The following is a 26,741-nucleotide window of genomic DNA, read 5'->3' as shown; positions in this document are numbered from 1 at the left end:
ATTTTCCAGCCATTTGCTACTGCTTCTTTTCTGCATCCTTCTTCCAAAAAGAAGGAAAATCAGTTTGGCCTATACTATCTGAACATTTTCCTCTGTACCTGGCAGGCCTTTGCAGTTATATCAGATGGTGTATCTTGGGAAAAAGCTGGCCTCAGAGCAGCTCCAACCTGTTGATAGGAAGAAAAATTTTAAAATCCAACTAAAACAATAGTGACACAACATTCTTTATCTCACCTTGTTTAAGGCTCAAGCACTTATACAGAACAAGCAACACAAGATGGCTAATTTTGGCATTATAGTTACATCCCAACCTTATCCTTGTTGTCTAGCAGACATTTGCAACAGTATTCTTCAAACAACAACAACAAAGTCCTAAACTAGTTTTTTTCCTGCTTGCCCATTGCCTTTTTAAGCCTCAACTACCTTTGTCAAACATGTGGTATTATCTTTCTTCCGTTAATGAGTATCCTTTTAATCGTGAAAGTATTACAGGTGCAACTTATGCCAAGGCTCAAGAAGCCAATGACTTTTTGATGTCCAAAGGAATAATGATGTAAAATCAAATGTTTATGGTTGGATTTGCATCAAGTTCCCAAAACGACAAATCCTGACAAAAAAAGCTTTTTAGGCAGTTGTTATAAGGCAGCATTTTTCAGAAACAAAAGGAACCAGGTCAAAGAGACAGAAGCAATGGTTACAGCACTACAGAAGGAAGAAGAAAAAGGCAGAAAGTGAAAAGGATGAAAGCTTGCCTTTAAAAAGTGTTTGCAAAGATCTTGAAGACACAGTGAAGACAAAAGAGGTGAAAGAGTTAAGGTATGCAACAAAATAAAGCAATAATACCCCAAAATAAATCTTCAACTGTCCACCTCCCATTCCTATACTTTTGTAGTTTTCATTTAAACAGAATTATATTCATTAATTCCCAAGAAAACAGATTTATTAGATTCAATCTGGAACTAAATCACTGTTATTTTCCAATTCCTAATTCTACAAATGAAATGCCACTCTTGCCAAAAATTAAATGTAATGTTTAATAGTTGGCTTTCAAGAATCAACAGCTACTGAATTTTTCAATTTTGTCAGCTACGAAAATTATAATAAATAGGAAGAGATACAAAAATAAATTTTGAAGAGGCAAACTAAAGGCTCTTCAGTACATTTTCACACACAAAAATCTCTTCACAGGTCTTTTGAAGTTAGAAAATGTTCTCAAAGCTACTACTGGCATACTGGCATAAATATACAATTCCCTGAACTTATAAAGGAGGTCTCACATTAGCCTGATACTGCTCCAGTATCACATGGCCTGGAAACTCTGGCTCAGGAACCGATGCAAATTTCTTGATAATGTCTTCAAGAGCTTGAAGACCCGCCATTCGTAACTGGTTGCTGTGATCAGTTGCAGCCATGAATGCCATTCGAATAAGGTCAGAGAGATGGAGTACTAAAAAGTCATCTTAGAACAAAACAGAAAGAATTACTGAGTAACTTAAAAGATAGCTAACATGATAGATATTTGTAACATTTTCCTCATTGACATGTACAAATTTTACCTATTCTTTTCCAAAGGTCCACATTTAGGGTATGGAAGAAGGCAGGAAAGAATGTAACCTATTTTTCTTTATTCTTCCCCCCCCCAAGTGATACAAGGGCTTTTACTCCTAAGACAACCTTAAAAATTAAGCACAAATTTGAAACAAAATGAAATATATAACATACAGAAATTGCATTGAATAGAGTATGTAAATGTTGCTGAGTAGCTTAGAAGAGATTAGAACATTTAGTAAAGCTAATTTCAGTGATCCCCCCCCAAACCTACAAAAAAAATCAAGGCAATTCCTGTTCGACTTCTATGCTTACAGTGACCCCTGCTGATAAAGGAAAACCTCATCAAGCTTAAACACCTAAAAACTGAGTATGCCTCTAGTTCTGCTCCCAAAAGCCACATCGAAGGCCATAAGAAAGCAGCAGACAACATGCAGAAAAGAACAAGACATAACTCAGTAACATTTCTGAAAGGATCATTCTTCTCTATTTTCATTCATTCTATTTCTTTCCTTACTCTCAATTTGAAATTACCAGATGTTGTACAACTAATATGAAAATAAATTATTTAAAAACATAATATCCAGGGTGACTAACAAAAACCAGAAATTATGAGAACTCTACATATTTTGAAGTCTCAAGGTAAAAAAGAAAAGTTTATTTTGTAGCTGAAACTTTTCAGAGGCATGTCAGTAAAGAAAGACTGGAGATCACTTAAAAACTACAAAGTGGTAAAGGCTGCACACACTTTTTCAGACCATCACAGATGGTAGTAAAATTTAAATATTTTGGAAGTTTAAGTTGGGGAGGCAGGAGTTTGATGAGTTTTCCTTTTTACAATGATATCAAACACGTCAAGTTCACTTTAAATAAATTCAGAGATATAAATTCTCAGGATTATTATATGCAATCCTCTGCAGGATCCTATAAGCAGCAGTTATTTCATTATTTTCTCTATAATACAACACCATCTCAAAATAAACTTTCCCAAAACTCTTTCCTCTTAGTCTTCAAACAGCGACCTCAGCCTCAAATCAAGTCAGAAACAAGATTCTCACAAAACCAATGCACACTGCTGGAACCGGACTGCATCAAAGCAACACAAGCAAAGACCTGATAAATCTCCATACCATAACAGACACCCTCAACAACACAGAGACTAAAATCCATTAATCTCTCGCATTCTAGGATGCTCATGATATTCATCCTACATACACAAAGTCCTCATGAGCACTACATGGGTGAAAGCAAACAATCACTATGCACCAGACCCAACACACATGGACAACTCAAGGACAGAAACCTCCCACCATCTGTTAGAAAAACGTTTCTTCACAAAACAACCAGGTCATCTCTGACCTCTCAATTCTGATCCTCTAACTCATAGAAGTATCTTCAAAACATGAGCTTTAAAACTAATATTCGTCACTCTCATGGATACCAAAAGAATGAACTTTATAGAGCAGCTGGGTCCATATCTTATTAATAATTCCCTCCCACATCCCTCACTCAGCAATCAATGCCACAACAATAATTACCTGGCCTTACCTCTTTTTTCTTTCCTAGTATCCCTTCAGTCTGGAGATGCTAAAATAATCTCTGAAGTCTAATTCATTGCTGTCATTCTGTTAAACTCAGAGAAACTCACCCTTAGCTAGAAGTTTACTGCTTCTATTTCAGACTGGGGAAAAGATTTGCAAATCTAAGGGTTTTTTTCTGAGCAGATCAGTCTGTCAGAATTTGTATCCTCCAACAAACCTCATTCTTTGTGTTCATGGTACAGTAACTACAATGGTTATACAACTACAGTTTTATTGCCTTTTGCTAGCCATTTCCCTTGTTTTAAACCATTTGAATGAAAGGATAACTGCTTATATTTTTTTCCTGGTTGTGTAATCTTAAGCTGTAAAGAAATATCAAAAATTAAAAAATTAAAACCAAAACGAAACATGCATATTCTGTAATTACTTTTTGGGTTTTTAAGCCTGGCTGAACGAGCCAGTGCCAGATCGAAGTGTGCCTTGTTCGCATTCTCACACAGCATGATAACTCGGCACAGACAGTCTGCTGCAAACACACGAGTCGCCCAACGAGGTGCTACAGAAGGTTTGGATTTATCATCTTCACCCAAGGTGGTAAACATTGTGTCATCGTCCATCTCATCCTTTTTCTCTGATTCCTCATCCTTCCCTCCTCCCAGGGGAGCAGCAGTGCTCATGTCTATAACAGAGAACGATTAAAAAGAAAAAATCCCACTGTTACAATCCGCAGAAGACAGCTAAGGACATATTCAAGCCTTTCCTTAGAGAGTTAAAACAGACTAATTCTTCTGTTGAAACAGCAACAGTTGAAACACGTAGAAAGGCATAGGAGTATCAGTAGAAGAAATGCTTTTCACCTCTAATCTGGGCTATATTACCCTTTATTTGGCTTAAATGATATGAAATAAATTCCTGTAACATTAGTTTTCCACAGATACCAACTATGGCTGAATCCTATATCTAAACTTCTCACCTTTGAAAATGAACCTATTAAATTGCCAATAAACAAGGTAAGGAGATTACCAGGCTCAGAATTAAAGAATCAGCTTGGCTTTGAACTATTGAGCTCCTGTTTCAAGTAAAAGCTAGAGTGCATGTTAAACTGAAACAAAACTACAAAGTTCCATGCCAGGGGACAGATACGCAGCCAAGTAGGCAGTTTATGGCACTCACAAATGTGCTTAACATTAAAAAATTCTTTTCTCTAAGTGTGGCTGAGAGACCTCGTTTCAGAAAATAAAAATACTTCAGGGATCACATTAAAAAAAAAAAAAAATCCAAACCAGGACAAAAAACAACTCACCAATCATGCATATACACTTCTGCTATTCAGAAATGAGAACATAAAATCTCAATTGCAAGGTCTAAATTAGCAAAATGCCAGGATACTGACAAAAATTACTCTGGCAATAATTAGAGGAGAACGAAAAGAAATTATTGCACAAGTAACCCACCCCAACTAAGGCATGCTTCTTAGATGTCGAAATTTAAGCAGCTGAAGAGCCAAGATGTTCGATAAAGAGAGAAAGAGGCTACGGCAAATCAAACATGGATGACACCAAGGCACAAGAGTGTTTTGAGAAGGCATCCAGGACCTTATGTGGCTGATTTGTAAATCTCTGCTTAAAAAGCAAACCAGATTTTGTTCACATGCCAGTTAGTTGGATCAAAGGAGTTCAAAATGAAGCTGCTGGCTTATTAAAAGTACAGCTGAGAGAAATTTATTTAAATATGGTTCTCTCAGAGATTATTTCACCTGCTAATAAATAAATAAGAGACTGGGCAACCACGTTAAAAACTTTAAAACCCATCCCACATGAAATAAGAAAAGGACATGCCAACTTCAAACTCAGGAAACGAGGTCTTTCTCACTGGGCAGATATATGGTAACTACCTTGCATAAAGAAATCATCGGTAGCATTACTCATCAGTAAATGCAAAGCTGGCAACATTTAGAAAGAGCTTCAGGATGAACTCACAGTATGCCAATAAACAAGTATAAATGCAAGAGAAATGAGCAGAATCTGCGTCACAACCATCCTACAAGTTGAAAAACAGGAATAAGGTCTCAGAGGATAAGATCTTTGCAAACAAGTCTGCAAAGCTGAACAACAAGCAACAGTTTCATCACCATGGTAACCCACCATCACATCAGTAACTCACAAAACCTCATAAAAGAAAGCTCAGTGTGTGTGCAGCACTCTTCCTTCTCTATGGTCCTAGTGAATAAAGGCTAAGAAGAATACGTCTGCTTTCACTAAGATACTGAAATGTCAGAGTAATAATCACACTGCTTCTCTGCTGGAAATCCTACTTTAAGGCAGCTAACTTTTTAATCTTAAAAGCAATATTTTAAAACTTAACATAACATTGATGATTTCTTTTTTCTCACCAAGTTTTAATGCACTATAATCAAAGTTCTATATACAATATAAGCTATGTCTTAACTCGGATTAAAGACAAGCTCCAAACGAATATTGCCAGAAGATGCTAATACTAAGGACATACTGTCGTTTATGTGAACACCATAGAACACTTACCACTAGAAGCTGCAAGGACATCCTTACAAAGCATTAGCCAGTGAGAAAGGTTTTCTACTGCCAGCGATGAAAGCATATGTCCCAGCGTATCGTGGATATCTGAGCACAACTTCCGATCAGTCTCCCGATCCAGCATTCCAAAAAGGACACCTTCAAGGCCTGTCTCTGTTATATTAACGCCCTGATGCCGGGAATGAGCATCTCGCCGAGAACCAGCTCCTGGTGCAAAAGGATTCATATCTGCAAAATGATAATGAGAAATCTTTTCTAAAATCAGTAACTGAGTTTTAAAATTTGGAATAACAGACTAGAATTGGACATTGTACATTTGTGTGCATATAGTTCAGGCAAAGATACACCAAAATGTTACTGAATTTCTTCTGAATTAACACTAGAATGATTTTTAATACAGCAATTAATTTAATTTATTTTCTGCAAGGCAAATAACACCTCCTAGTACTACTTCCAAAAAAACCCCCAAACCTCTCTCTCTTCAAGGTACATACGCCATGAATTTTTAAAAATGCCTAGTAGTACCGGACTCTAAAGAATCTTTCCAGAGACAGACTTAACTGGTGTGATTTAATATGAGTAAGCTAACGATTTGATGTCTGTATGAAGACTATGCTGATCAACACTGTTGAGCTTCCTACTTTCAGAATAAAATGATACATATAAGAATTGAACCAGTCAGCAAAGTCCACAGGCTAGCAAGACATGCTGCTAGCAAAATATAACACAACTGGATACCTCCATCAAACAGCATACTAATTAAGCCAATTTTCAAAAGAGCAAGACCTAAAATACCAGGAAAACTGTAAAACATTTCCACTGTATATATACTGCGATCCTTATTTGATTGCCACTCTTAATAGGGCAGAGAAGTTTAAGTCTGAACTTTACAAAAAGTTAAATTATAAGTGAAATTCAAGAGGTAAGCAGGGGTATGGCCAGAAGTTACTGCAGCTGGAAGGGATAGGTTTAGTTTTTTGTTTTGTTGTTGGGGGGGCTGTTGGGTTTTTTTTTTCCCCCCCTCTCTGAACACAAACCACACATAGGCCCACATAAGCAGACTCAACTGTTACAGAAAGGCCACATGAAAGAAATACTTACTGATGCCACTGTTTTCTTTGTCTCCAGAATTTTTTGCTAAGCTCATGGCATATTCACATACTTCTGCTGCTTCCCTCTGAGCAAGCTGTCGTAAACATGCAACTGCAGCCCGGCGAAGCAGCAAGTGGGAGCTGCACAAATGAACCTAAAATCAGAACCATTACAGGTGAGTGAACTGCTGCACCCCCATATCAATAAATCAGCTCTGCTAAGGACTAACAGCATTCTACTTTTCAATTATATGCCCATGTGTGAGCTGTTGGGTACCAAGCTCTTTAAAAGACCTTGAGAGTTCAGAAGTACGCACTTTTTACAGTGTACAAATGTGAAAATAAAGCTGACATATACAGAGCTGACAGTTGTTATCTGGTTAAAGAGATAAGAGCTTAAATATTGGAACTACTGTACCAGTGGAGAATATAATTAGTCTAAAACCACAGTCTGTTACACTCTTCAGTACTACTCGACCTCGTATTCTGCTATAGCTGTAAATCGCATTCTTTTAAACAAAAAAGCCATCATCGGGTGCACCACATATCACAGCTATCACAAAACCTTTTCTTTCAAACTTGTAACAGGATTTATAGCATAAGTTTTTATAAGCGCCTCTCAATAAGACAGCTTCAGATTTCTTTGCTAACCAACACTGGCTGCTAATTCCTTTTGAATCACCTCAAGTACAAGCAAATATTTTTCTTATAGAAGAATTGTGCATGGTCCCTATTTTCCTGAGAGGAAGTAGCTGCACAGAGAACTGTATGTTTTTCCACAGGGGAAAGGATGAAGAGTGCTCTTTAAGAAAGTCTGATTCTTTATTTACCCCGGGGAATTTGTTTTTAATAAACCGAATACACATTTGCTTTCTCAGTATTAGGTTATTATGTGGATGGAAATTGCTTTCCTAAATGAAAGGGTTGTATAGTTTATAAAGCATTTTAACAGTAGACCTTTATTCCACATATGAATATACAAAATTTTAGTCCTGAAAAAACAAGCAGACTTTAAATAACCTCTAAATACCACACTGAGGTTGTTTTAATGGAATTAAAGCACTGAACATTTGGGGGATTTAATTAATGGAAAGAGCATTCCCCATTTTAAGTTACAAAACAAACAACTAGTGGTTATGAAGCCAACACAGAAAGAAGAAATGAAACTAGATTGTGGAACTGTGTGGTTTAATTTTGATACCTGGCATTAATTCCATTCAAAAGTGAGTTAGAAAGTAATGAAGAGTTTGCTAATGGGGTAGGTAAGGCAGACCTTGCCTACCTATGTATTTGCAATATAAAGAAATGCACAAGACAATTCAGAGGAAAACTTACCAAACTAAGTATGACTTGAAAGGAAGGAATATGAGAAAAGAGAAGGTAAATAGCTTTTGATTAGCAGAGGACCCTAAAGGAACAGGGAAGAGACAGAAGAAAACCCTGGCAAAAGTTTTCAAAACTGTCATTCCTGTATGAACTTCATTGTCTGTAATATTACCCACTGGTACTTACAGAGTAAATGGCTATAGGGATTGTTTGTCATGTTGTACATAGTATTCATACAAAAAGGCCTACCTACTTTTGGGTACTTTGCACCTCTTTCATGCAAAATTTTGTGAAAGGACAAGTGACAGGTTCTGGGAACACACTGCACTCCCAGGAGTGCTCCAGAGTGTGGGCAGGAAGCAACGGTGACTGCGGGAGGGAAGCACGTAACAATGAGAGGATGTACTAGGGAAAGTCTAGATGGTAGACTAAGAAAAAGTTCCAATGTTGATGTAAGTAGGATCGAACTCCACCAGTTCCACAAAGAACAACACAAAGAACTTTGCAAAACATCCAACAGACATTAGGGAGAAGCTTTTCAAATTTCTCAGTATTAGATTGCTGAACCCTTTAAAAAATAGTTTAAAAAACAGTAATAATAAAAAAAAAGCCCCACACCAAAACGTACACCCCCACACACCACCTTTCCTCTTAAAGTTGTATTTGGTATGTTTTGGGTTCCAGCCTCTGCCTCACTTCCAGGCTTAAGCCAGGTTTTGCTGACAGAATGCTAATGAAGGGAGAAAGCAATGCTAACAGCAGCAGCACAAGAATTTGAATGTCAGCATCTACTATGCTGACAGTGGTGAAATAAATCCAAAATCTCCTACCTTTCCCCAACTCACTCACTTCCCTCTATGCATGCAACCAGTTGAAGGGAACAGACCATTTCAGCACCTTTTTACTCAGTCATATGATATATAAATGCTTGCTATCTTGTTCTATCTGGGGTGAAAGAGAATCAGACCCTATGACTTCCAATTTGGGCAGCATTCTGAAAAGATCTAAAATGGCTTGGTGGCAGATATCCTTTTATTGCACTGCAGTGTTTTTGCAAATGTGGCTTGCTTATTACATATGGGTATCCTTGACATCTTGCTAAGTGCTTCTCCTGTCCTCTGCTAAGCACATACATAAAACTTTGAGGAACAAAAGGGATGCATTTTGTACTCACACAAAGACTGGGAACCAGACTGGACAGGTTGACATGCCGTGGTGCAAACATATGAAGCTGCTGAAGGCAGGATATGGCAGCTGCCTGAACAAGTGAGTCTGAATGGTCTTGTGTGATTGCACATCCCACCAAACAGGAAGAACGGATTGTTGAAATTGTAGCTCCGTTACCTAATGATGTAATACAATATCCTTAACACAGCAAAATTTTGGTATGACAACTGCAGACTTTAAACTTTTGAGAAACAAGAATTTTTAATGCTTCAAAGTTCACAGATTAACATGCAACTTTTCTGAATTCCTACCACAAATTAGTATCTACACAAAGAAACACTGTAGAGTGTTTCAATATCTCTTTTTTAGCTCAGTTAAACAATGTCCTGTCCAAGTGCAATTTTGGATCAATGATCTTTAGTCAGAAATATTTTGAGAATATATTCCCAGGACATGAAACCAGTAAAATTATCTGAATTTAAATTTTGAAAGTCTCTTTCATTTTATACATATGGGCAACATTTCATGCACTGAACCATCTCCTAAAATATCAGGTAACACTTAAGCTAGCATACACATATGCAGGTGATTTTAGTTAGCTCCATTAGATGAGTTGCACTGCTCTAATAGGACAAGCATTCTAAAGAACAGTATTTAATTTGAAAAATAATCCTATTCTGTATTTTAAAAATTAACCTGCATCAGGTTTATAAAAAAATCTTGAATTACAGAAAAATGTAAACTGCAGGAGACATTCTACATAAGTTGTTATTTAAAAAGTTAATGACACTCCAGATCAAAAGGTTAACACACAGCAAGTAGATACACAAGTTCAATCAAACCATCTAGAAATTTTTCATAACTAGAAATTTAAGTCCAGTTATTTAGAGTTAAAATTTCACTAGTGGCTGGCTCTCTGGCACTGCATCAAAGACCGTCTTATAAACACTCCTAAAAATCCCAGTTAGACGAAGTTACAAATCCATGTTTTTGCCGAGACACAGAATTTCAGATACAGTGTTTGGCATGACAACATCTTATTCTCTACAGTACGGTACAGTGATCTAAGAATATCAAGAATGAGTGGAAATGAGTTATAGTGCACAATATTATCAGTTATGTCAAACTTAAGCTCTTGCCATCAGTTAAAAATAAAATCAACACATGATGAAAAAGCAGAGGAAAAATCCTGCCTCTTGCCCCACCTATACACAAATAGACAGATGGCAAAAGGACTGAATTTGTCAACATCCCCCCACCCACAACTGCAACAAACAAAAATTTATTTTCTTCCATTTAAGATTGCGATATATTGTCTTTATACAAGTTAGATTTTTTTGTTTTCTCTTCAAATTCCCACTAACCTTGCAGCTCAGGCCCAACAGTAGTTATTATAGCTCCAAGACATCGACCTAAGCATTGATGTACTTCCGTATGCGAAGGTGGAACTGTTAAGAGCAGAGTAAGAACTAGAGAAAGCGTTGGCTCCACATATCCACGGTACATTGGTCCACTAGAATCTACTATCAACGCAAGTGAATGGAGAGACCAGGTCTATCAAAAAAACATAGGAATATTTTTCAGTAATACCTTTAAGGAATTTAAACAATTTTGTACGCAGACTGAGCCTAGCTCTGTATGTCCTTGCTTAAACATGTCTAGTTAGCTACTCTGACTCCAGAAGTGTTTCAAAGGTTTCAGAATCTCAAGCAATCACCTGCTTAATTAATTAGTGGGTGAGGGGACAGTCTTTTTGGTCACTGACGTTTCATAGGAAATAAATTCCCCTGACAGATCTGAAAGCATTCACTTTCTTTCCATAATATCCTACTAAATTATCTTATTTCAGAATTTTCTTCCATTGAATACATGATGCAATCGCTCTGAAAAGACTATTACGGTTACAAAGCTAGACTCTTAGAAATGAGCTGGAAAACCTGCCTTTAAAACTGCTCCTTTTTAATCCTCTCTGATGCAACCCAAAACCCATTAGCACTAGCAATCACGTAACTACTTCTACAGTCCTAACCACATGGCAGCACATTACAGCTTATTCCTTCATTCCTGCAGATTTCCATTACTCATATGCCCACACAGTTTCTGTGTATCCACACTGATCTAGTGAGAGCTGAGGTTTAAAAGCTTAGCTTTTCACAGTGGCCTGGTGTCATACTCTCAACAGAAAACAAGGTAGGTACACAAGTTCCACCTGGGCTTCCCCTTTATACTTCAAATTTTTTTCATAAACCAGTAGCCCTTTCCATTTTGGTTTTTACGTGAATGGTATACAATTCTACGGCTCACAACTACTTACTCATACATGAAGTAAGTTACATATGCAACCTGAACTTTATCTTACCTTAAATCAACTAAGGCAATTTAAGAGACTTTAAATTGTATTTATAGATTGTTATTTTGAAAACATTATCTCCAAACAAAACTAGGCTTGTTTTCCCAAGTGATAAGCTTGATTATTTTCATGTTTTTTTAACTGCCCTGAGGAAAAGAAATAAGAAGGTACTCTATTACATGTTCTATCAAGTTAACAATTTCAACGAAGGTGGAAGTACGATTCTGTATAGTTACTGGGGGCTTCAGCTTCTCAATCTGTGGGTATAAGTGCCCCTGCTCATGGGTGGCACACAACTTCCTGCTGCTAAAGCATAAGAGTCAGTCACTATTCCAGATAATTGTTTCCTTGCAGTAACTTGTGAAAAGAATGACCAAAAGTTACCTGTTATATCATGCAATTACACCATAATCTTTGAAAAAACATAATTACAGACACTTGCTTTTACTCAAAGAAGGTTTTGGTCTTTTTTTTTCCTCCCCCTTCTGAAGTAATTCTTTTATTCTAGTGCTTTGATAGATTTCATTGCTGGAGGAAAAAACAAATCAGCACTTTTCCCTCTAATATTCAACTTCTTACTGTAAAGACAGATGTACTGGTCCATCTAGCCCTCTCTTGTTTTTAGAGCAGCAGCCACAAACAGATGCTTAAGGGGAAGTAAAAATAGACCAAGACACTGACCCCCTCAAATTTCTCCTGGGAGAGTAAAGACAGCATATTCTCCCAATTTTCAAGTATTTTCAACTTAGGAAACTTTCTGAACTGCACAGTGTTTAAACATATTCAGCAACTCAAAAGGCATTGCTCTTTCAGCAGCATGTCCCCTTTTTACTGTCCCCCCTTTTTACTCTACCAGCAACTTCTAACAGTCGAGTTGTCCTCTTGTCTATAGTCCATAGAGGATAGAAACCCCTCTCCGCCTTTGCCTTTTCTTGGACTTGGCTCCTACTAGCTCCCCTTCTGTCTCCTAAATGCAGTTTAGCTTGCAACAGATTTTTGTTGTCATAATATAACCCCCAAAAGATGATGTACTGCCATACTGCGTTCACAGTATCACATATATGGAAATTACTTGGCAAAGAAAACTGCTCATCACCTGAGCCTCCAGTAACTGATCACATGTTAACCATTAGCCAGCTTTTAATAACTTTAGCTTAAGCAGCTAAGGTACAACTAACACATTTTGCCTAACAATTACAGTCAGTTAGGAGTATGCCCACAATGAATTACTCTGGCTCAGCTGACAAGCAGACACTTGTCAGTCTGAATTAACATGCCCACTTGCAACTGCCTTCCTAACTAACAGTAAGGTTACATTTTAATTGCAGTGCATATTTGGGATTCTGTACTGTAAGAGTTTATAAGGAAAATTCCGCTTTCTTCACACTCCCTGGCACATGCTACATCCATGTGATATGGTTTACATGTGACAATCCCTATGAAAAAACATCTGAACAGGTAATTTAATTTTTAATTTTAATCCTGAACATTTTAAAGTAGTTTTGTGATGATTGTGTTTTTTACCTGGACTTCAGGAGAGGTTCCATCTTGTGCTAAAGCCAGCAGAATACTGACGCTAGTTTTCAGATGCTGTCCAGAACCTATTCCACCAACATACCGATGGAGACAGCCCAGAGCCAAAGAATGGCCCGTTCTTGATACAACATCTCGAGCAGATTTTAACCTATCAATCATTTAAATAAAAGGAAATCATGTAATTCACTAAGTTTGTTACAAAGAACCCTTCAAGTACCATAACAGTGCAAACAACTAATAGAATTTTGCAGGACACCTTACAAGATCTTGAGAAGCCTTAACAACAAAAGCAAAATCAATGTACTTAATCTATATTGCTATTAAAGCAGATTACATATAAGGCAAACAAACAAACAAAAAAGATGTTTTACTATTTATTTTCTTTCTTCCTGGTCAGAACTTGATATTTTAGATGAAGATGAGTTTTGGAAGTCAAAGAATATAGGAAAAGCATCTCGCGTTTACCAATGTTTCACAGCAGACTAATTTAATAATCAGAAAAGTCATTGCTAGACCACTGCAGTGAAAAGGAATCAAGAATGGAAAAATGACAACACATACTGAGAAATGACAAAGAAATCCACAGCTACGTCTTCCACTGCAAAGTCAACTGAATAACTTTTTAATACAGCTGTTTTCTTCCACAGCTGAGTTCTATGTCTTTTCCAATAAAGTTCTTTTTTTTTAAATACTGTTTTATTAATGAAACTAAAACAAAACGAATAGCATTCTGAATGACCTAGTTGTATGAAGCAGCGACTTGTTGAGTATTTTCCACAATACTTCTGCTTCTGAATGCACATCACATGCATAACTTTTTAATTAAAACCTTTTTGGGGGGTGGGGAAGAGAGAGAAAAGAAGGATATCCTAATTAGAACAAAGAAAGATTTTTTTTTTTTTTCCCTGGTTGTCTGTATATGAGAGGCAAACATGCTCTTAGCCATCAGCGAACAACAAAGTAAATGCAAATCTCAAATATAAAAAAAATTACTTGACAGTGTCAACAGACTGGCAACCATGAACAACTTGAACCCTACATAAGAAACAAAGGAAATAATCCTAGTAATAGAAATTCAAGGAACGACAGTAAAGATTATGTACTTTATTACACGATGAAATGATGGGAAAAATTGAATTACTCAGAGGTAGGAGAGGTGGACTGAGGCTATGTGCATGCAGCCTGGCCAGCCAAAAACATGGGCTGCGGCCCTGAGACAGGTGCATTCTGATTCACAGATAGACTAATGTCTCAAATTTAAGCCAAAGATTGGGAAACATGTTGTGAATTTTTTTCCATATTCTGTTGTGAATCTCAGGTATTTAGAAAGATGTCTGGATGGAAAAAAATTATGGGGCAGTACATAAGTTAAATCAATATGTAAAGAGGATGTTTTGATGAAACAGAAGCACTATCACACAATTCATATTACAGACATACTTAGTGTAAGCTGCGTTTATCTATCTGAAGCAGTTTAGTCACCTTCAAGTAACTCATCAAAAACTATTCATTGATATCATTTCACATTCCAAGTAGTTTAACAAGTCAGCTTTTATTCCTGGAAGAATCTCATGAAATAAATCAAAAAGAGACGACTCTGTCTGAAGGTTTGTTAGATCTACATCATCATAGCAATCAAGCATGATGAGAAGAGAATAATCAATATGGCATTTAGTAGAGGAATCTTCCAAACTATGTTAAATTGTATTTTTATTTCCTTTTCTGAATCAAAACGAACTTACTTATCAAAACTGTACTGAGCCATTCTAGCAATGAAAGAGGCTTCTCCAACCACTTGAGCCATTCTGCCAAGAGCTTCGCCTGCTGCACATCTCAAAATAGGGTTAGGATTGTCAAGGGCACCCATTACCAGCGTCAGAGCAGATTTGCGGACTTCTTCTGGTCCTAACGTGCTTTTATTCTCAGCTAAACCCTACATGAAAAAAAAATATGAAAAAAACATTCCAAAGCAGGGGAGAAAGGGAAGATATAAGAGCAATTTTACTATATTGGAGATCTTCAATTAAAAACGATGCAGTTCTACTTTTGTTTAAATTTGTGGTCATTTATCCTAAAATATACCGGTTGAAAATATTTAAAACTCAAAATCAACAACATAGTCTTATGTTTGCCAACACTCTACCTATTTCACATACAGGAAGACCTGTTGCACCAGTCTTTTTTATCAAAAACGTTACAGTGCTACATGCACCCTAGTGCTACTGAATCTGAGCTAGCTTTACACAGGATACCCCAGAAAAAAGAGAAGCTTTAAAATCTAACTGTAACATCTCTTTCTGTCAGACAGGAAAACCACAGCTCAGTTATGTTTCTGCAAGAATCACCTAAATCGAAGACATTTTAGGTACATGAAAATATTTTTTCTTAATAATCACATCTTTGCAAACATTTATACAGCCTGTTATATGAACATTCCACAGAACAGTAACACTAAACACTGCTTCTGCAGCTTCTTTGGTTCCCGTATTTCATTAATAGTACATCACCTTTCACTACAACTTTAAGAAAGTCTTTTACTTTGGGAAAAATAATTAAACACATGGGAAGTACAAACACTGCATGTATTACAGAGGAAGTTGCTCATGGCTCTATAACAAATTCTCATTTTCTGTTCTGAAATCCTCATTTCAGCTCAATTTTGACAATTCTTTGGCCATTTGGCACGGCATGGGAAATTCCAGGCATCTGTCTCAGAAACTACTTTTCATCTTGTAGCAACATGGTTCACATTTCTAAGAACAAAGCAAGGAAGAGAGGTGCTGTTTTGCCAATGTATTTTGCCCATCAACCAAGGACATGGAGCCCCAGCAACAATTAGCTTAAGCTAGGCAGCCACTTTTTGTATGGCAAAAGTCAGACATGAAGAAACTCATCCAATCTTCAGTTACAGGTTGGCACTTCTATGAGGGTAGCTTCCTCAGTGCACAGGACAGTTGCTCTGAAGATCAACAAGGATGATGATGACAGATGTTGTCCAACAGACTCATGAATTGGAAACTATATAAAACAGCATCAGGAAAAAACTAGAAATGCCTTAAGAAATTTGGCTAGTAGAAAGAAAATCCTACACTCTAAGACACTGTTACACAAAGCCTTGAGGCAATGCAAGTCACTGAAACCAAGTATTTCTCAGGAATGTTATTTGTGACCTGCCGTCTAGCTTCCTGACTTGATAGCATAAGGTTGGATTTCCAAGTGTAGATAGAGAACACAGAGTTTTAACTGAAGTCAGTGCGCCTGAACATAAGCATCTAGAATTCCGTGCAATATTAGGGAGTCTTAAGAAGAAAAAATTAAGACATCCAAAATGGAAACCCAAATCTATTTTTGTTTTTATTTCCATGAGTCTCATCTACACAACACTCTATGACATGAGGGGTTTTTTTGAGTATATATGACAAAGTACTTAAATCCATGAGTACAGTGCAAATAAAACTACAGGATTGAAAAAGAAAAAAAACAGTCTGAATACTACAGAATGCTGACTACATGAGCCTCATCTGGTCTCTGTACTGATACATGCAGACAAGAGCTCACACTAATATCTGAAAAAATATCAATTTTGGTGTTTTCAAACTTTGAATGTTTAAGTGGTAACTTTAGTAATGTTCTTCTAACAGCCTTTTGTATCAAATACAAATCCATGAATCAAACTGCTGAACTTTGGCATCCATTACAAGTTTACAAGTTTTACCTTCAAGGCACTAAGAACAGCAGTAAAGATATTAAGCTGCACAGCTTGCTGGCGAACACCTTTAGCCTGCTTGACACATTCAGCAAAGTGATCCAACATCTGTAATCTAAAACAAAGGAAAGAACATACTTTAAGTGATATTCTTTCAAAATACAAACCGAAACACAGCTGGTTAAAAAACGCACACAACAAAACGGCTTTTTAAGTTCAGTCACAGAATTTATGCTTCAGGGGCTGCAGAAGGTATTCACTTTAAGTAGAAATGGTAGAGTTATTCTGAACGTCCCTTTGCTGGTTCTTTTAGCTCATCCACAAATGTTTACTATTCCTTTTGAAGAAAACACCACCAAGAGGAAGTGAATCTTCAGATACATTTGGCTGTATAACTAGAAAGCTATGACGACAAAAGTGGAAAAATGCTGCTTCTCCACTACCATTCAAAATAGTGTTACCCTCCATATTCCTATCATTGTTCCTATTGTTTTCCCCATTTAACCTCCATTTTCTCCCCATTTAACCATGTCAAAAACTGTTACTGGGAGGAGGAGTGCTCCCTAGAATATACCAAGAACAGGAATATAATGAATAATCTGCATTCTTAACTACTCGGCAGTTCCCCAGCCAAGTATTTCCATAGCTACCAACAGATATAGATCAAGCTGAATTACTGCAAGCTGGCCTCAAGTCTGTCCTGCGCTTACTGCAAAATGAGATTGACTGCTAAGAAAAAACTGTTCCCATCAGGATTGCACTGAAGGATAATTTTACTTTGAAATACATCTTAGAGCAGCTTTCACTCTGCGCTCAGTGACGAATTAGCTAAACTGAATGACAAAAGTAGTCCTGACAACTCATAACTCTGCAAAGGTAATGTGGAACACAAAGGAAAATACGCTGAATTCCATTCCATCTTTTTCATCACGCATAAAATCATTTGCCGAGTATATACCAAATGGTCTTACTCGTGGAAGCCAAATGAAATTCAATGGATGCCACTGCTATGTTGTCAAGGTTGATTTGAAGTTAATTGCAATGGATATTTTTGCAGGAAATTACTACTGTTAAATGCAGTAAAGGGAGAGAATAATCTAGTCTCCACCTCTGAACCTTAATCTTCAAAACTGATAAAACTCAGGAAATCACCTTATTTCTGAACTGCGTAGACACATTCTGGAATCCTATGACACAATGAACACCAAATACTGAACTCGGAATTTAAAGACAGTTGATATCAAAGTAGATTCTTATTTCAAGGAAAAAAAAAAATCAAAACTTAATACTATCCAGAGAACAAGGCATTCGATTCTGAAATTGAACACTGATGTAAACTGACCTATGTTTGTAAGAGACATGAGGAAAAACCACACCAAAGAGAGCCACAGATGCATCGATGACAGATACTCCTAAAGGAAGGGGACCAGGTACAGCTTCACCAGCAGGGATGCGCAGATAAATAGAAGATGGATCATGTTCCAAAGCACCACTTCCAGACGCACTGTTTGGCTGAAGCTGCAAAATGCCACATAATATGAATACCTCTAAATACATCTTCACACAGAAAATTTGAAACTAGAAATAACCAAAACACGTATGCAGTAGCTTAGAACAACAAAATAGCTTACAAACACCCGAATGCAACTGCAGTGTCCCCACGCATACAGACACTAGCATTTACAGAGCCAGCTAAATCCCAGAAGGTCAAAGCAGTTAACAGCTGGATAAATGCACAAACTATCACTTCTGGTAGTAAAAGACAGAAATTAGAGAAAAGCAGATTAATTCTGGTACCAATAGTAGCTTCTGAATCACTGACTACAAAGTGACATTTCAAAAAAAAAAAAAAAAAACCAGCAACAAAACCACAACATTATTCATTCACTCTCTGTTTGAGCATTGAGTTACAATACAGTATATTGAATGATAGTGTTTTGGCTGAAATGATTCCCTAACACAGAAAGATTTAGAAACAATACTAAAATTACTAACATTCCTATCATCATGAAAATACTTCCTAACCATCACTCTTTCAGGAAACACAATTAAACAATCATCTATTTTCTCTAAAGAAAAAATTGTTTTTATAACTTGTTAATTATTTAATCATGAAACAAAATTAGAATCTAGTAGCTCTGTATTCTTCTTAAAAGGTCAGAAAACAGAGCAAACATTTGTTGAGACTTCTGTATCTCTAAAAAACAAAACATGACTGGGCACAAGAGAATCCTGTGATGCACTACAGGGCTTCAGTTACCAACAGTGGCACTGTTCTACACGTTAAAGGTAGGGGGAAGAAAAAAAAAAAAAAAAAAAAAAAAGGAGGCATGGCAGGAAGGAGCATCCCAGAAAGCTCTGTGGATTGAAGACTGCACTGGAAGTCTACTATGTCCACCACAACAAACAAGGGAAGTTTATAAAACCCTTTTTTCGCTTTGACATGCTGATCTTTTCTCAGGAAGTTTCCCCTTGGTTTCTCACACTTGGTATCAGTCTTGGCTTTTGGATCTGCTCAATCAAGACAGCTGCCTTCTGAGAAACCTTGCCATTATTAGACAGGCTGTGCAAGAAGAGGTGTTTTCAGTTCCCCCCTGCTTCTTACGCCAAGAAATTTCTGAGAAGTTGAGTTGCACAGTTTATGATGGCACAGTTCAGCAAATGCTCTGAATAGTTAGTTGTCTAGGGAATAAGGTTCACTGAGAAATCAAAAATCAGAGCAGAATTATGACAACAGAGATAGGTTGGTGGGTATACCCAGATGGGCAAACATTTTTCCTCCATGTCATTAAATCCTGAAATATATGAGGGTAAAAGGCTTGAAAAGAGGCAGCCAGCCTCTTCCTAGTCATCACAAGTTAGGAAAGCAAAGAGGCGGCTATTACCAGATAGCTTCCTGAACTATTTAACATTAACAAATTGTTCCCTATGCTACATTCCTTCTCCAACGGCCATATCAAAAATGATAACTGGATCAACATTACCAGTTGATCTGAAAAATTTTATTAAGAGAGACCCCCATAGCAATACTTGCTTCCTTTTTTAGAATTTTAAATTCCTATGTTTCAAAGACTCACTTCTTTTAGAAGTGCAGCAAATTCCTTATAATGCCAACAAAATTGTGTCAACACTTCCAAATTAAATGTAAGATTTCATACTACACCTATAAAACCAGTTAAACCTTGTTTTGCTCTAACACCATTTTGGCAGCAGTTTCATTATAAAATATGTTAAGTGGAACTTACATTTCTCCTGGTTCAAAAAAAATATAAGAGAACAATTGCTAGACTGGGAAGATCGGGAGGACGGGGAGCGTTGTTTTGTTTTAAAGACATTAGGTTAGTTCACTAAGCACAACCGTATGAGTAGCATTATGCAATTTATAACCCATCTGTAGGCAGTTTTTAAAATCAAAACGGTACACTGTAAATGGAAGGACTTACATCTAACAAGCCTCTGAAGTAAGACTAAAAACAAGGCATGAAACTTCAGTTTTAGAAGGCTTCCCCACACACACAGACAAATAGTGCAGGTAATTCATTATTCTTGACATTTTTTATTACCTGGTCTTCAATTGACTTATGATCTGTTTCCTGCAGCCAAGAACCAAGAAGAACACTATCATCATAATGACAAAGAGACCTTAGGAGTGATGTGGTGGTATTAGCAGAGTTGTCTGTCAAAGTAAATTCTGCTACCAGCTCTCGAAGAAGTGCATTAAATGATCCTAAAAGGACAAACATTAAAAAGAATCATTGCTGCTTCGTATTCAAAGCATTTCAGCTAGTGATCAGAAGTTACAAATCAAACCACATACCATTACCTCAATTTTACAGGTAGCGAACAGAGAAGTAAAGCTGACAAGACTAGAGTTGAGAGCAAGGCTTCAAAGACAACCCTGGGCTCCCAATTCCCAAATCAATGGTCTATATAATGGTCTATACTCCAAGTGTTACTCTAATATTTTGCAAAATTCATACTCTGTAGTTATACTGGCAAGATGACATACAGAAGATAAGGAATATGAGAAATATAGTACAAGACTCTTGGAGATTCCTAATATTCTATTTTGAATCTTATACCTGCTTCAAAAGCAAGCACCAAAAATACATCAAAAGGAGTAAGCAGAATTTTTACTTTAATAAAAATTGTTAAAAATTCATGTACCTTCATATGTCTTCGGAGGTAATAAAGCCAATATATCATAAAGTCTTAAACGGACCATAGCTGCACTAGCTTTGAGATGAGCTCCATGGGCTTTAATTACTGATGGAATGCTATAGGATCAAAAGAGAGAAAGAGACACCCAGAAATATTACAGTTACTGAAAAGAGTATTTTCAGATTTCTTTTCACAAGATATGTCTCTACCCAAGACAAGAAAACGGTGTTCAGAGAACTACTCTGAGCAATATTACTCAATTATCAGTATAGTTTCAGAGGTAATTGTACGGAGCAAATTTTTTTTTTTTAAAAACACACATTGCTGTACATCAGAGACATGTACCTCCTCAGAAGAAACTCCTATTTTACTCAGGGCAGGGGCAGGACACACAGACGAAACCACAAAACCCAACCCAAAAAGTATGTTTTTTCTTTTATTCTGTAAAACGCTTAAAGTCTTTTCATTACTACATTTCATAAGAGGAGAGTTTATTGATTAGCATCTAGTATACCAGTATCTTAGTTTTCTCATTTCTGGCACAAAGATAAGGAAACCATGAATTCAAAAGCTCACTGAACTGGAAATCCAAAACACAGTTAACAAAAGTTACCACGGTAGGCCCTTCCGCACAGGCTATGCAATAATATACTTTTACAAAGCTAACAACCATAAACACAATGCTCATAAAAGTTTTTTTCAACATGGATGAGAAGCAACAGTGCAGTACTAGGTCATAATAAGTATTAAAACAAATTAGTTTGAGCATCTCAGGTCTGGGAAAAGACAAAAGTGAACAAAGAGCAAAAACTGCCTACTTACTGAGACATCATTGTCATGGCACATTCTATGGGTGTCATCAATTTCCTGATCACATCCTCAGTAAGGAGCTCAGGACAGTGAGCAACAAAACTTCTCATAGCTAATAACAAAGTAGTTTAAATTAAAATTTTACTGAAACAAACAAATATAAAGCATGAGCAAGATACAAATCCTAAGAGAATATCAAAAAAGCAGCAATTAAAAATGTTTATCAAAGACTGTGTGACATGTTCATAAAACTATATGCCAAAATGAGGTCACACTGATGAAAAATCTGACACATCTTACTCATTTTCAAAGAAAGCAGGGAAGTTACGAGAGTTCTCTCTATAATACTTGGGATCATGTTTTGGTTTACTGTGCACTTGTAATCTCGAAGTTTGAAATTCTTACCGCACAGAGCTCCAGCGCGGCCTTCCAGCGTTACCTGCCAGGTAAAAGAATCTCCTCTCGCCTTCTCTGCTTCCAACTCCTTCAGAGAACGTGGAAACACGTTTCGCCAGAGCAACAACATCTTAGGCAGGTGATACCGAACAACAGAAGGACCTATGCGAAAAAATAAAGTGACAGTATAATAAAAACCTGTATCTAACCAAGTGTGAAAAATCTGCCATGAAGGCTTTTGCTCTTTAAGCTATTTTTCTCTTATTTCACTTCTCTTCCTTTTCTCCCTACTTGAACAACAAAAAACAAAGGAAATTCCCATTTCTAGGTTCAAAGTGTGACAAATAAATAGTATAGGTAAGCCTGTTTGTTGATATCAGTACTGAAAATAGGAAATAGGCAATTCTATACCTTGTCATGTAATACATAAGCACTGCCAACTGTCTTTTTACTATCTTTTTATTATGACTTATGATTTTTTTATTTACTATTTTATTATTTACTATTTTGAAGGCGAGCTCTTTAGCCTACCCTAACTTGTTCATAAAATGAGTAGAAAAATAACTGACAGTTACTGATTATGTAACTAGTTTAACAGTCAAGTTTAAAGAAAACTTCTGAAAAAGCTCCAGAAGATCCAGTGCAAGCGCATTAAAAATATATTGGAGAAGGGCAACCAAAATAGGGCTACACTGTTAGAAAAACATGACAATAAGCTGGCAAAAAAAAGAGACAATTTAGAGAAGCAAGATGAAACACAAAATGGTATTTGCTGAGAGATCAAAGTACTGCAGAATTCATCAGAACTTTATCACATATTCCAGTATAAAAAAAAAACTAAACCAAAAAAACCCCACTATTGCTGCAAAATTCAAGAGTATACTTATAACCTCTCAAAAATATAGCTTCTGATATTTCTGTGATGGCAGATATGAACATGAGGCTGGCTTTTTAAAAGACAACTGAATGGCTTTTAAACTGATAACACTTCTAATCAGTACTGTTGCCTATCCAGAAGCACACATGCAACTTGTTAGAATGCTCATTACGTTTTATTTACAGTCCATTTCTTCTACACCACAGTATTAAGGAAGGAAGACTATGGACAATTTTGCCCTTTTCATTAGAATGACTAAAGGCTGGGTTTCTAAAAACAGAGCAGAACTTTTTTTTTAGGTACCACACCTTCTACTATCCTTCAGCTTCCATAAACATTAATATTGCACTTCGCCCCAGCATAAACAACACTGCTGAAATAAATGCACTGACACTCTGTTTCCCTTGGTATAAATACTCTTGTGCTAGATACTGGACTGATTATATGTAGAAACCATTTGCCACAGTGCATAATCAGAAATGTTGGGCAAGCATTAAAATAAAACAAAAAGCAACCGCTTTTACAAACCTAAAGTCATAAGTGCTCCAAGTAAAAGCCATCCAGCTTGAGTGCGCTGCAAGGAGAGTCTGCTGTTTTGTGCAGCAGTTCGTAACAGATCCTCAGCAATACTGACCACCATCTGCGCCAATGACAAAAACCAATGGATTTTAAAAATATAAATTAAGCCACTGCAAGCTACTGCTACACATCCACCCTTACAGACTCTATACAAAGATGTTTTCAAGTAATTTAAATTGACCTTCCATAAAGAACAAATGCAGATTACATTTCATGCAGATGATTAGTGTTTTGCATATGGCAGCAATATTCTCTTCAGCAATTATTCATTAATATGCCAAACAAGAATGCAAATTTCAAAGAGAGAGGGGAAAAAAGCTGGTAAATATTGCAACTGAAATACTACAAACACATGCTCTAGCCACTGCTCTCTTGCTAGGCACAAGTTCAATTTTAGCAATGCTTTAACTCATTACCACGTCACACATTTTTCAAAGCTATTACTTCTAGATAAAAAAAGGTATCTTTTAGTACACTCACAGATGAAACACTCATTATCTCACCTTTCCTTTGGCATGAGGAATACCTAAAGGACACTGATGCACACCACCTAACAAAGCAGCCATTGCAAAACTGTAGCCACTAACAGCTTCAGGAGAGGTCTTCAGATTGTTGAGTCTTTCTGCACATCTATCTAAAAATGGAGTCAACTGAAAAGGCAATGCTACAGCTACACACCGCAAGCACCATGCGGCAGCGAGTCGAGCAGCCATGCTGGGATGAAGAAGAACTGAAGTTACTGTCTCCAACAGACCTACAGAAAAGAGAGTTAACAGTCTTAAAGTTATGATGTGCTTTTTAATATACGTAGATAAGTTAACTGAATCAAAACTAGACAGGTAACATTAAAGTTAAGAAAATCAGAATTAAAGTACTTTAATTTTATGACTTTGCCTTTTTCTTCAAGGAAAGACAGAAGTGTTATTAGCATTATGCTGCTCCGCATCAGGTTTTACCAGCAAAGTTGGAGCTGCCAGAGCACTGACTTCTACTACTTGAACTACTGAAAAGAGGCAGTAACTCTACATAAGGGCACAGGCACCAGATGAGATGATTCCTACAATCTGCCCATCTTTTACACAGATTGTCAATAACACAGCAACAGTAAGACTGATCTTTGGTTTTGCTTCACATTGTAGACAAGCACGTGCTATAGATGTCACTGACCACTGCACTCTGCTTTTGACACAGTGCTGTCTCCCCTGCACCATCCTTCTACACTTTCCGAACCTCCATGTCTAGCTAATCCCGCTTTCTAACTGTGAGCTCTTCAGTCCAATCTGCCTCCACAACAACACCTTCCTTAGTCCAAACCTCTAACTTTGCAAACTCCTACTTCAAAGCCCCTACTGCTGCCTTATCTCTTGCTTTCTCTGTAGCTAGTGAACAACTTCTACCTGCTTACTTCATAATAGCTAGCAGAAATAACACTGAGACACAGTCCCCTCCATTTTTAATGGGGCACAACAGCCAAAAGGAATAAATATGAGCACAATCTTCCCCACGACATAGTTGGAGCAAAATCAGTATAAGAATGTCATATGCATCAAGACAACAATCTACATAAGGAAATGTCTAAAGGAGCTTGCACTTCCATTGGAAAAAACACAGGCATCCATAAACTGAAAAAACTTAAAACTGCAACACTACCATATAAATGTGGATTCAGCTGTTAAAACAAACAAGAAGAAAATCCCACACAAACCCTAGTCAACTTAAGCCAAATAACTAGCTTTTTAAAATGGGACTATCCACAGCTTCATTTCGACAAAATACTTTTAGCCTCCCCACAGAAATTTGATATCTGAAGGCAACACAGCTTTCCAGGAGCAAGTATTTCAGATCTTATATAGAAAAAAATGTATTTCCTATAAAACCATTATCGGAACCCAATCAGTGCTAAAAATCACAACTTTACAAATTAACTCACCCTTAAAAAGAGCTTCAGGCAGACTTCAATCAAAATAGTTGCTTAATACTTTGTCAAACTTGAACTAAAGTTAGTGTACTAAACACAATGAGCTGGACAAACATAGCTACCTGGAGTACTACAGGGAGTGCCAGTTTCATCCATTTATTTCTTACATATTAATTGATTATTTAACTAGATTCAATGACAATTCATATTCATTGCTCAAATGTCTCATTTAATCTATTTAAATTTATTTGCATACCAATAGAGGGTTCTTGAATAAGAGGAGATGCAGTGGCATTCAGACTCTGAACCAGACTACCCAGTTCCTGGAGGGCACACACCATTACATGCTGGCTTGCAGCTACATCAGCAGCTCCTGATTTGTTTTCACTGTTAGCATCGTTCACTACTGCTTCTGCAGAAAAGAAAACAAAAGTATGTTGCTTAACTACCATTTGAATCACACCGGAACATATACAGGAGAGAAAGGGACAGTTTAGTTCTGACACCAGCCTTATATTAAAACAAAACCACAAGTTTGGCCATAGTGTGAACTCACAAAGCAAACACATTCTGAAGAGAAATAGTTTTACAGCTATCAGCCAAACACAATCATCCAAAGACTATGAAAAACAGATGCCCAGCAGTTACTATGGATGGCAGTGCACTAAGAGGTAGGATTAATTACTGTAATCAGAACCCTTTTAATGTTCCATACCTACCCTCTCAAAACATACCTAACCACATCAAAAAATAGTTACGAGAAGAACCTGCAAAAGTTTAAAAACCAATTCCATTTCCGTACGTTAAGCATTATTTTAAATTCAAATTAGATGGCAGCAGAAAAGGAGAAGAAACAAATGTTTGGTAAATGCATTGTTGTGCAATTCCAGTTTACTTTCTCAATCTCCAGCTTGAATTATCTCATTTCATAAGAAACAAATGCCAACACAGTTTTGTCAGTCCTGCTGGTGATTACATATTCTGCCAAGTTCTGCAAAGGGGCCACATTTATTTTCTCTAATTCCAGTCTTCAGATTACATCTTTATTTGACATCTGTAAAATCCAATTGGGTATCAATATGGATATTAGTGGGGGATACACAAGGACCTAAAAGATCCTGACCTACAGGATCTTCACCACTGGTAGTAAAGAATTCTGTGCAACTTTCAATACAACCTATCC

The 26,741-nt window shown here is 36.9% G+C and overlaps 1 protein-coding gene across 5 annotated transcripts in view; it reads right to left on the bottom strand.

Annotated features, from left to right (window-relative positions):
* HEATR5B (HEAT repeat containing 5B) overlaps positions 1 to 26,741 on the bottom strand; it is a 66,394-nt gene that overhangs the window by 22,446 nt on the left and 17,207 nt on the right. For all 5 annotated transcript variants that reach the window (XM_082306759.1, XM_082306763.1, XM_082306762.1 and 2 more), the window contains exons 9-26: positions 25,815 to 25,970; positions 24,144 to 24,394; positions 23,590 to 23,701; positions 22,194 to 22,346; positions 21,801 to 21,900; positions 20,985 to 21,094; positions 20,381 to 20,544; positions 18,160 to 18,335; positions 16,827 to 16,932; positions 14,854 to 15,044; positions 13,100 to 13,259; positions 10,590 to 10,779; positions 9,233 to 9,402; positions 6,743 to 6,887; positions 5,630 to 5,869; positions 3,517 to 3,768; positions 1,278 to 1,459; positions 99 to 167 (exon numbers count right to left, since the gene is read on the bottom strand). In XM_082306759.1, the coding sequence (XP_082162885.1) occupies positions 99 to 167; positions 1,278 to 1,459; positions 3,517 to 3,768; positions 5,630 to 5,869; positions 6,743 to 6,887; positions 9,233 to 9,402; positions 10,590 to 10,779; positions 13,100 to 13,259; positions 14,854 to 15,044; positions 16,827 to 16,932; positions 18,160 to 18,335; positions 20,381 to 20,544; positions 20,985 to 21,094; positions 21,801 to 21,900; positions 22,194 to 22,346; positions 23,590 to 23,701; positions 24,144 to 24,394; positions 25,815 to 25,970 (2,927 nt within the window). The remainder of the gene's footprint in view (positions 1 to 98; positions 168 to 1,277; positions 1,460 to 3,516; positions 3,769 to 5,629; positions 5,870 to 6,742; positions 6,888 to 9,232; positions 9,403 to 10,589; positions 10,780 to 13,099; positions 13,260 to 14,853; positions 15,045 to 16,826; positions 16,933 to 18,159; positions 18,336 to 20,380; positions 20,545 to 20,984; positions 21,095 to 21,800; positions 21,901 to 22,193; positions 22,347 to 23,589; positions 23,702 to 24,143; positions 24,395 to 25,814; positions 25,971 to 26,741) is intronic.

Source organism: Platalea leucorodia (assembly GCF_965183815.1).
Source record: "Platalea leucorodia genome assembly, chromosome: 3".
In the NCBI taxonomy this organism is placed as follows: domain Eukaryota; kingdom Metazoa; phylum Chordata; class Aves; order Pelecaniformes; family Threskiornithidae; genus Platalea; species Platalea leucorodia.
The sequence above is the reverse complement of the archived record's forward strand: the minus strand, read 5'-3'. Positions and strand labels throughout refer to the sequence as shown.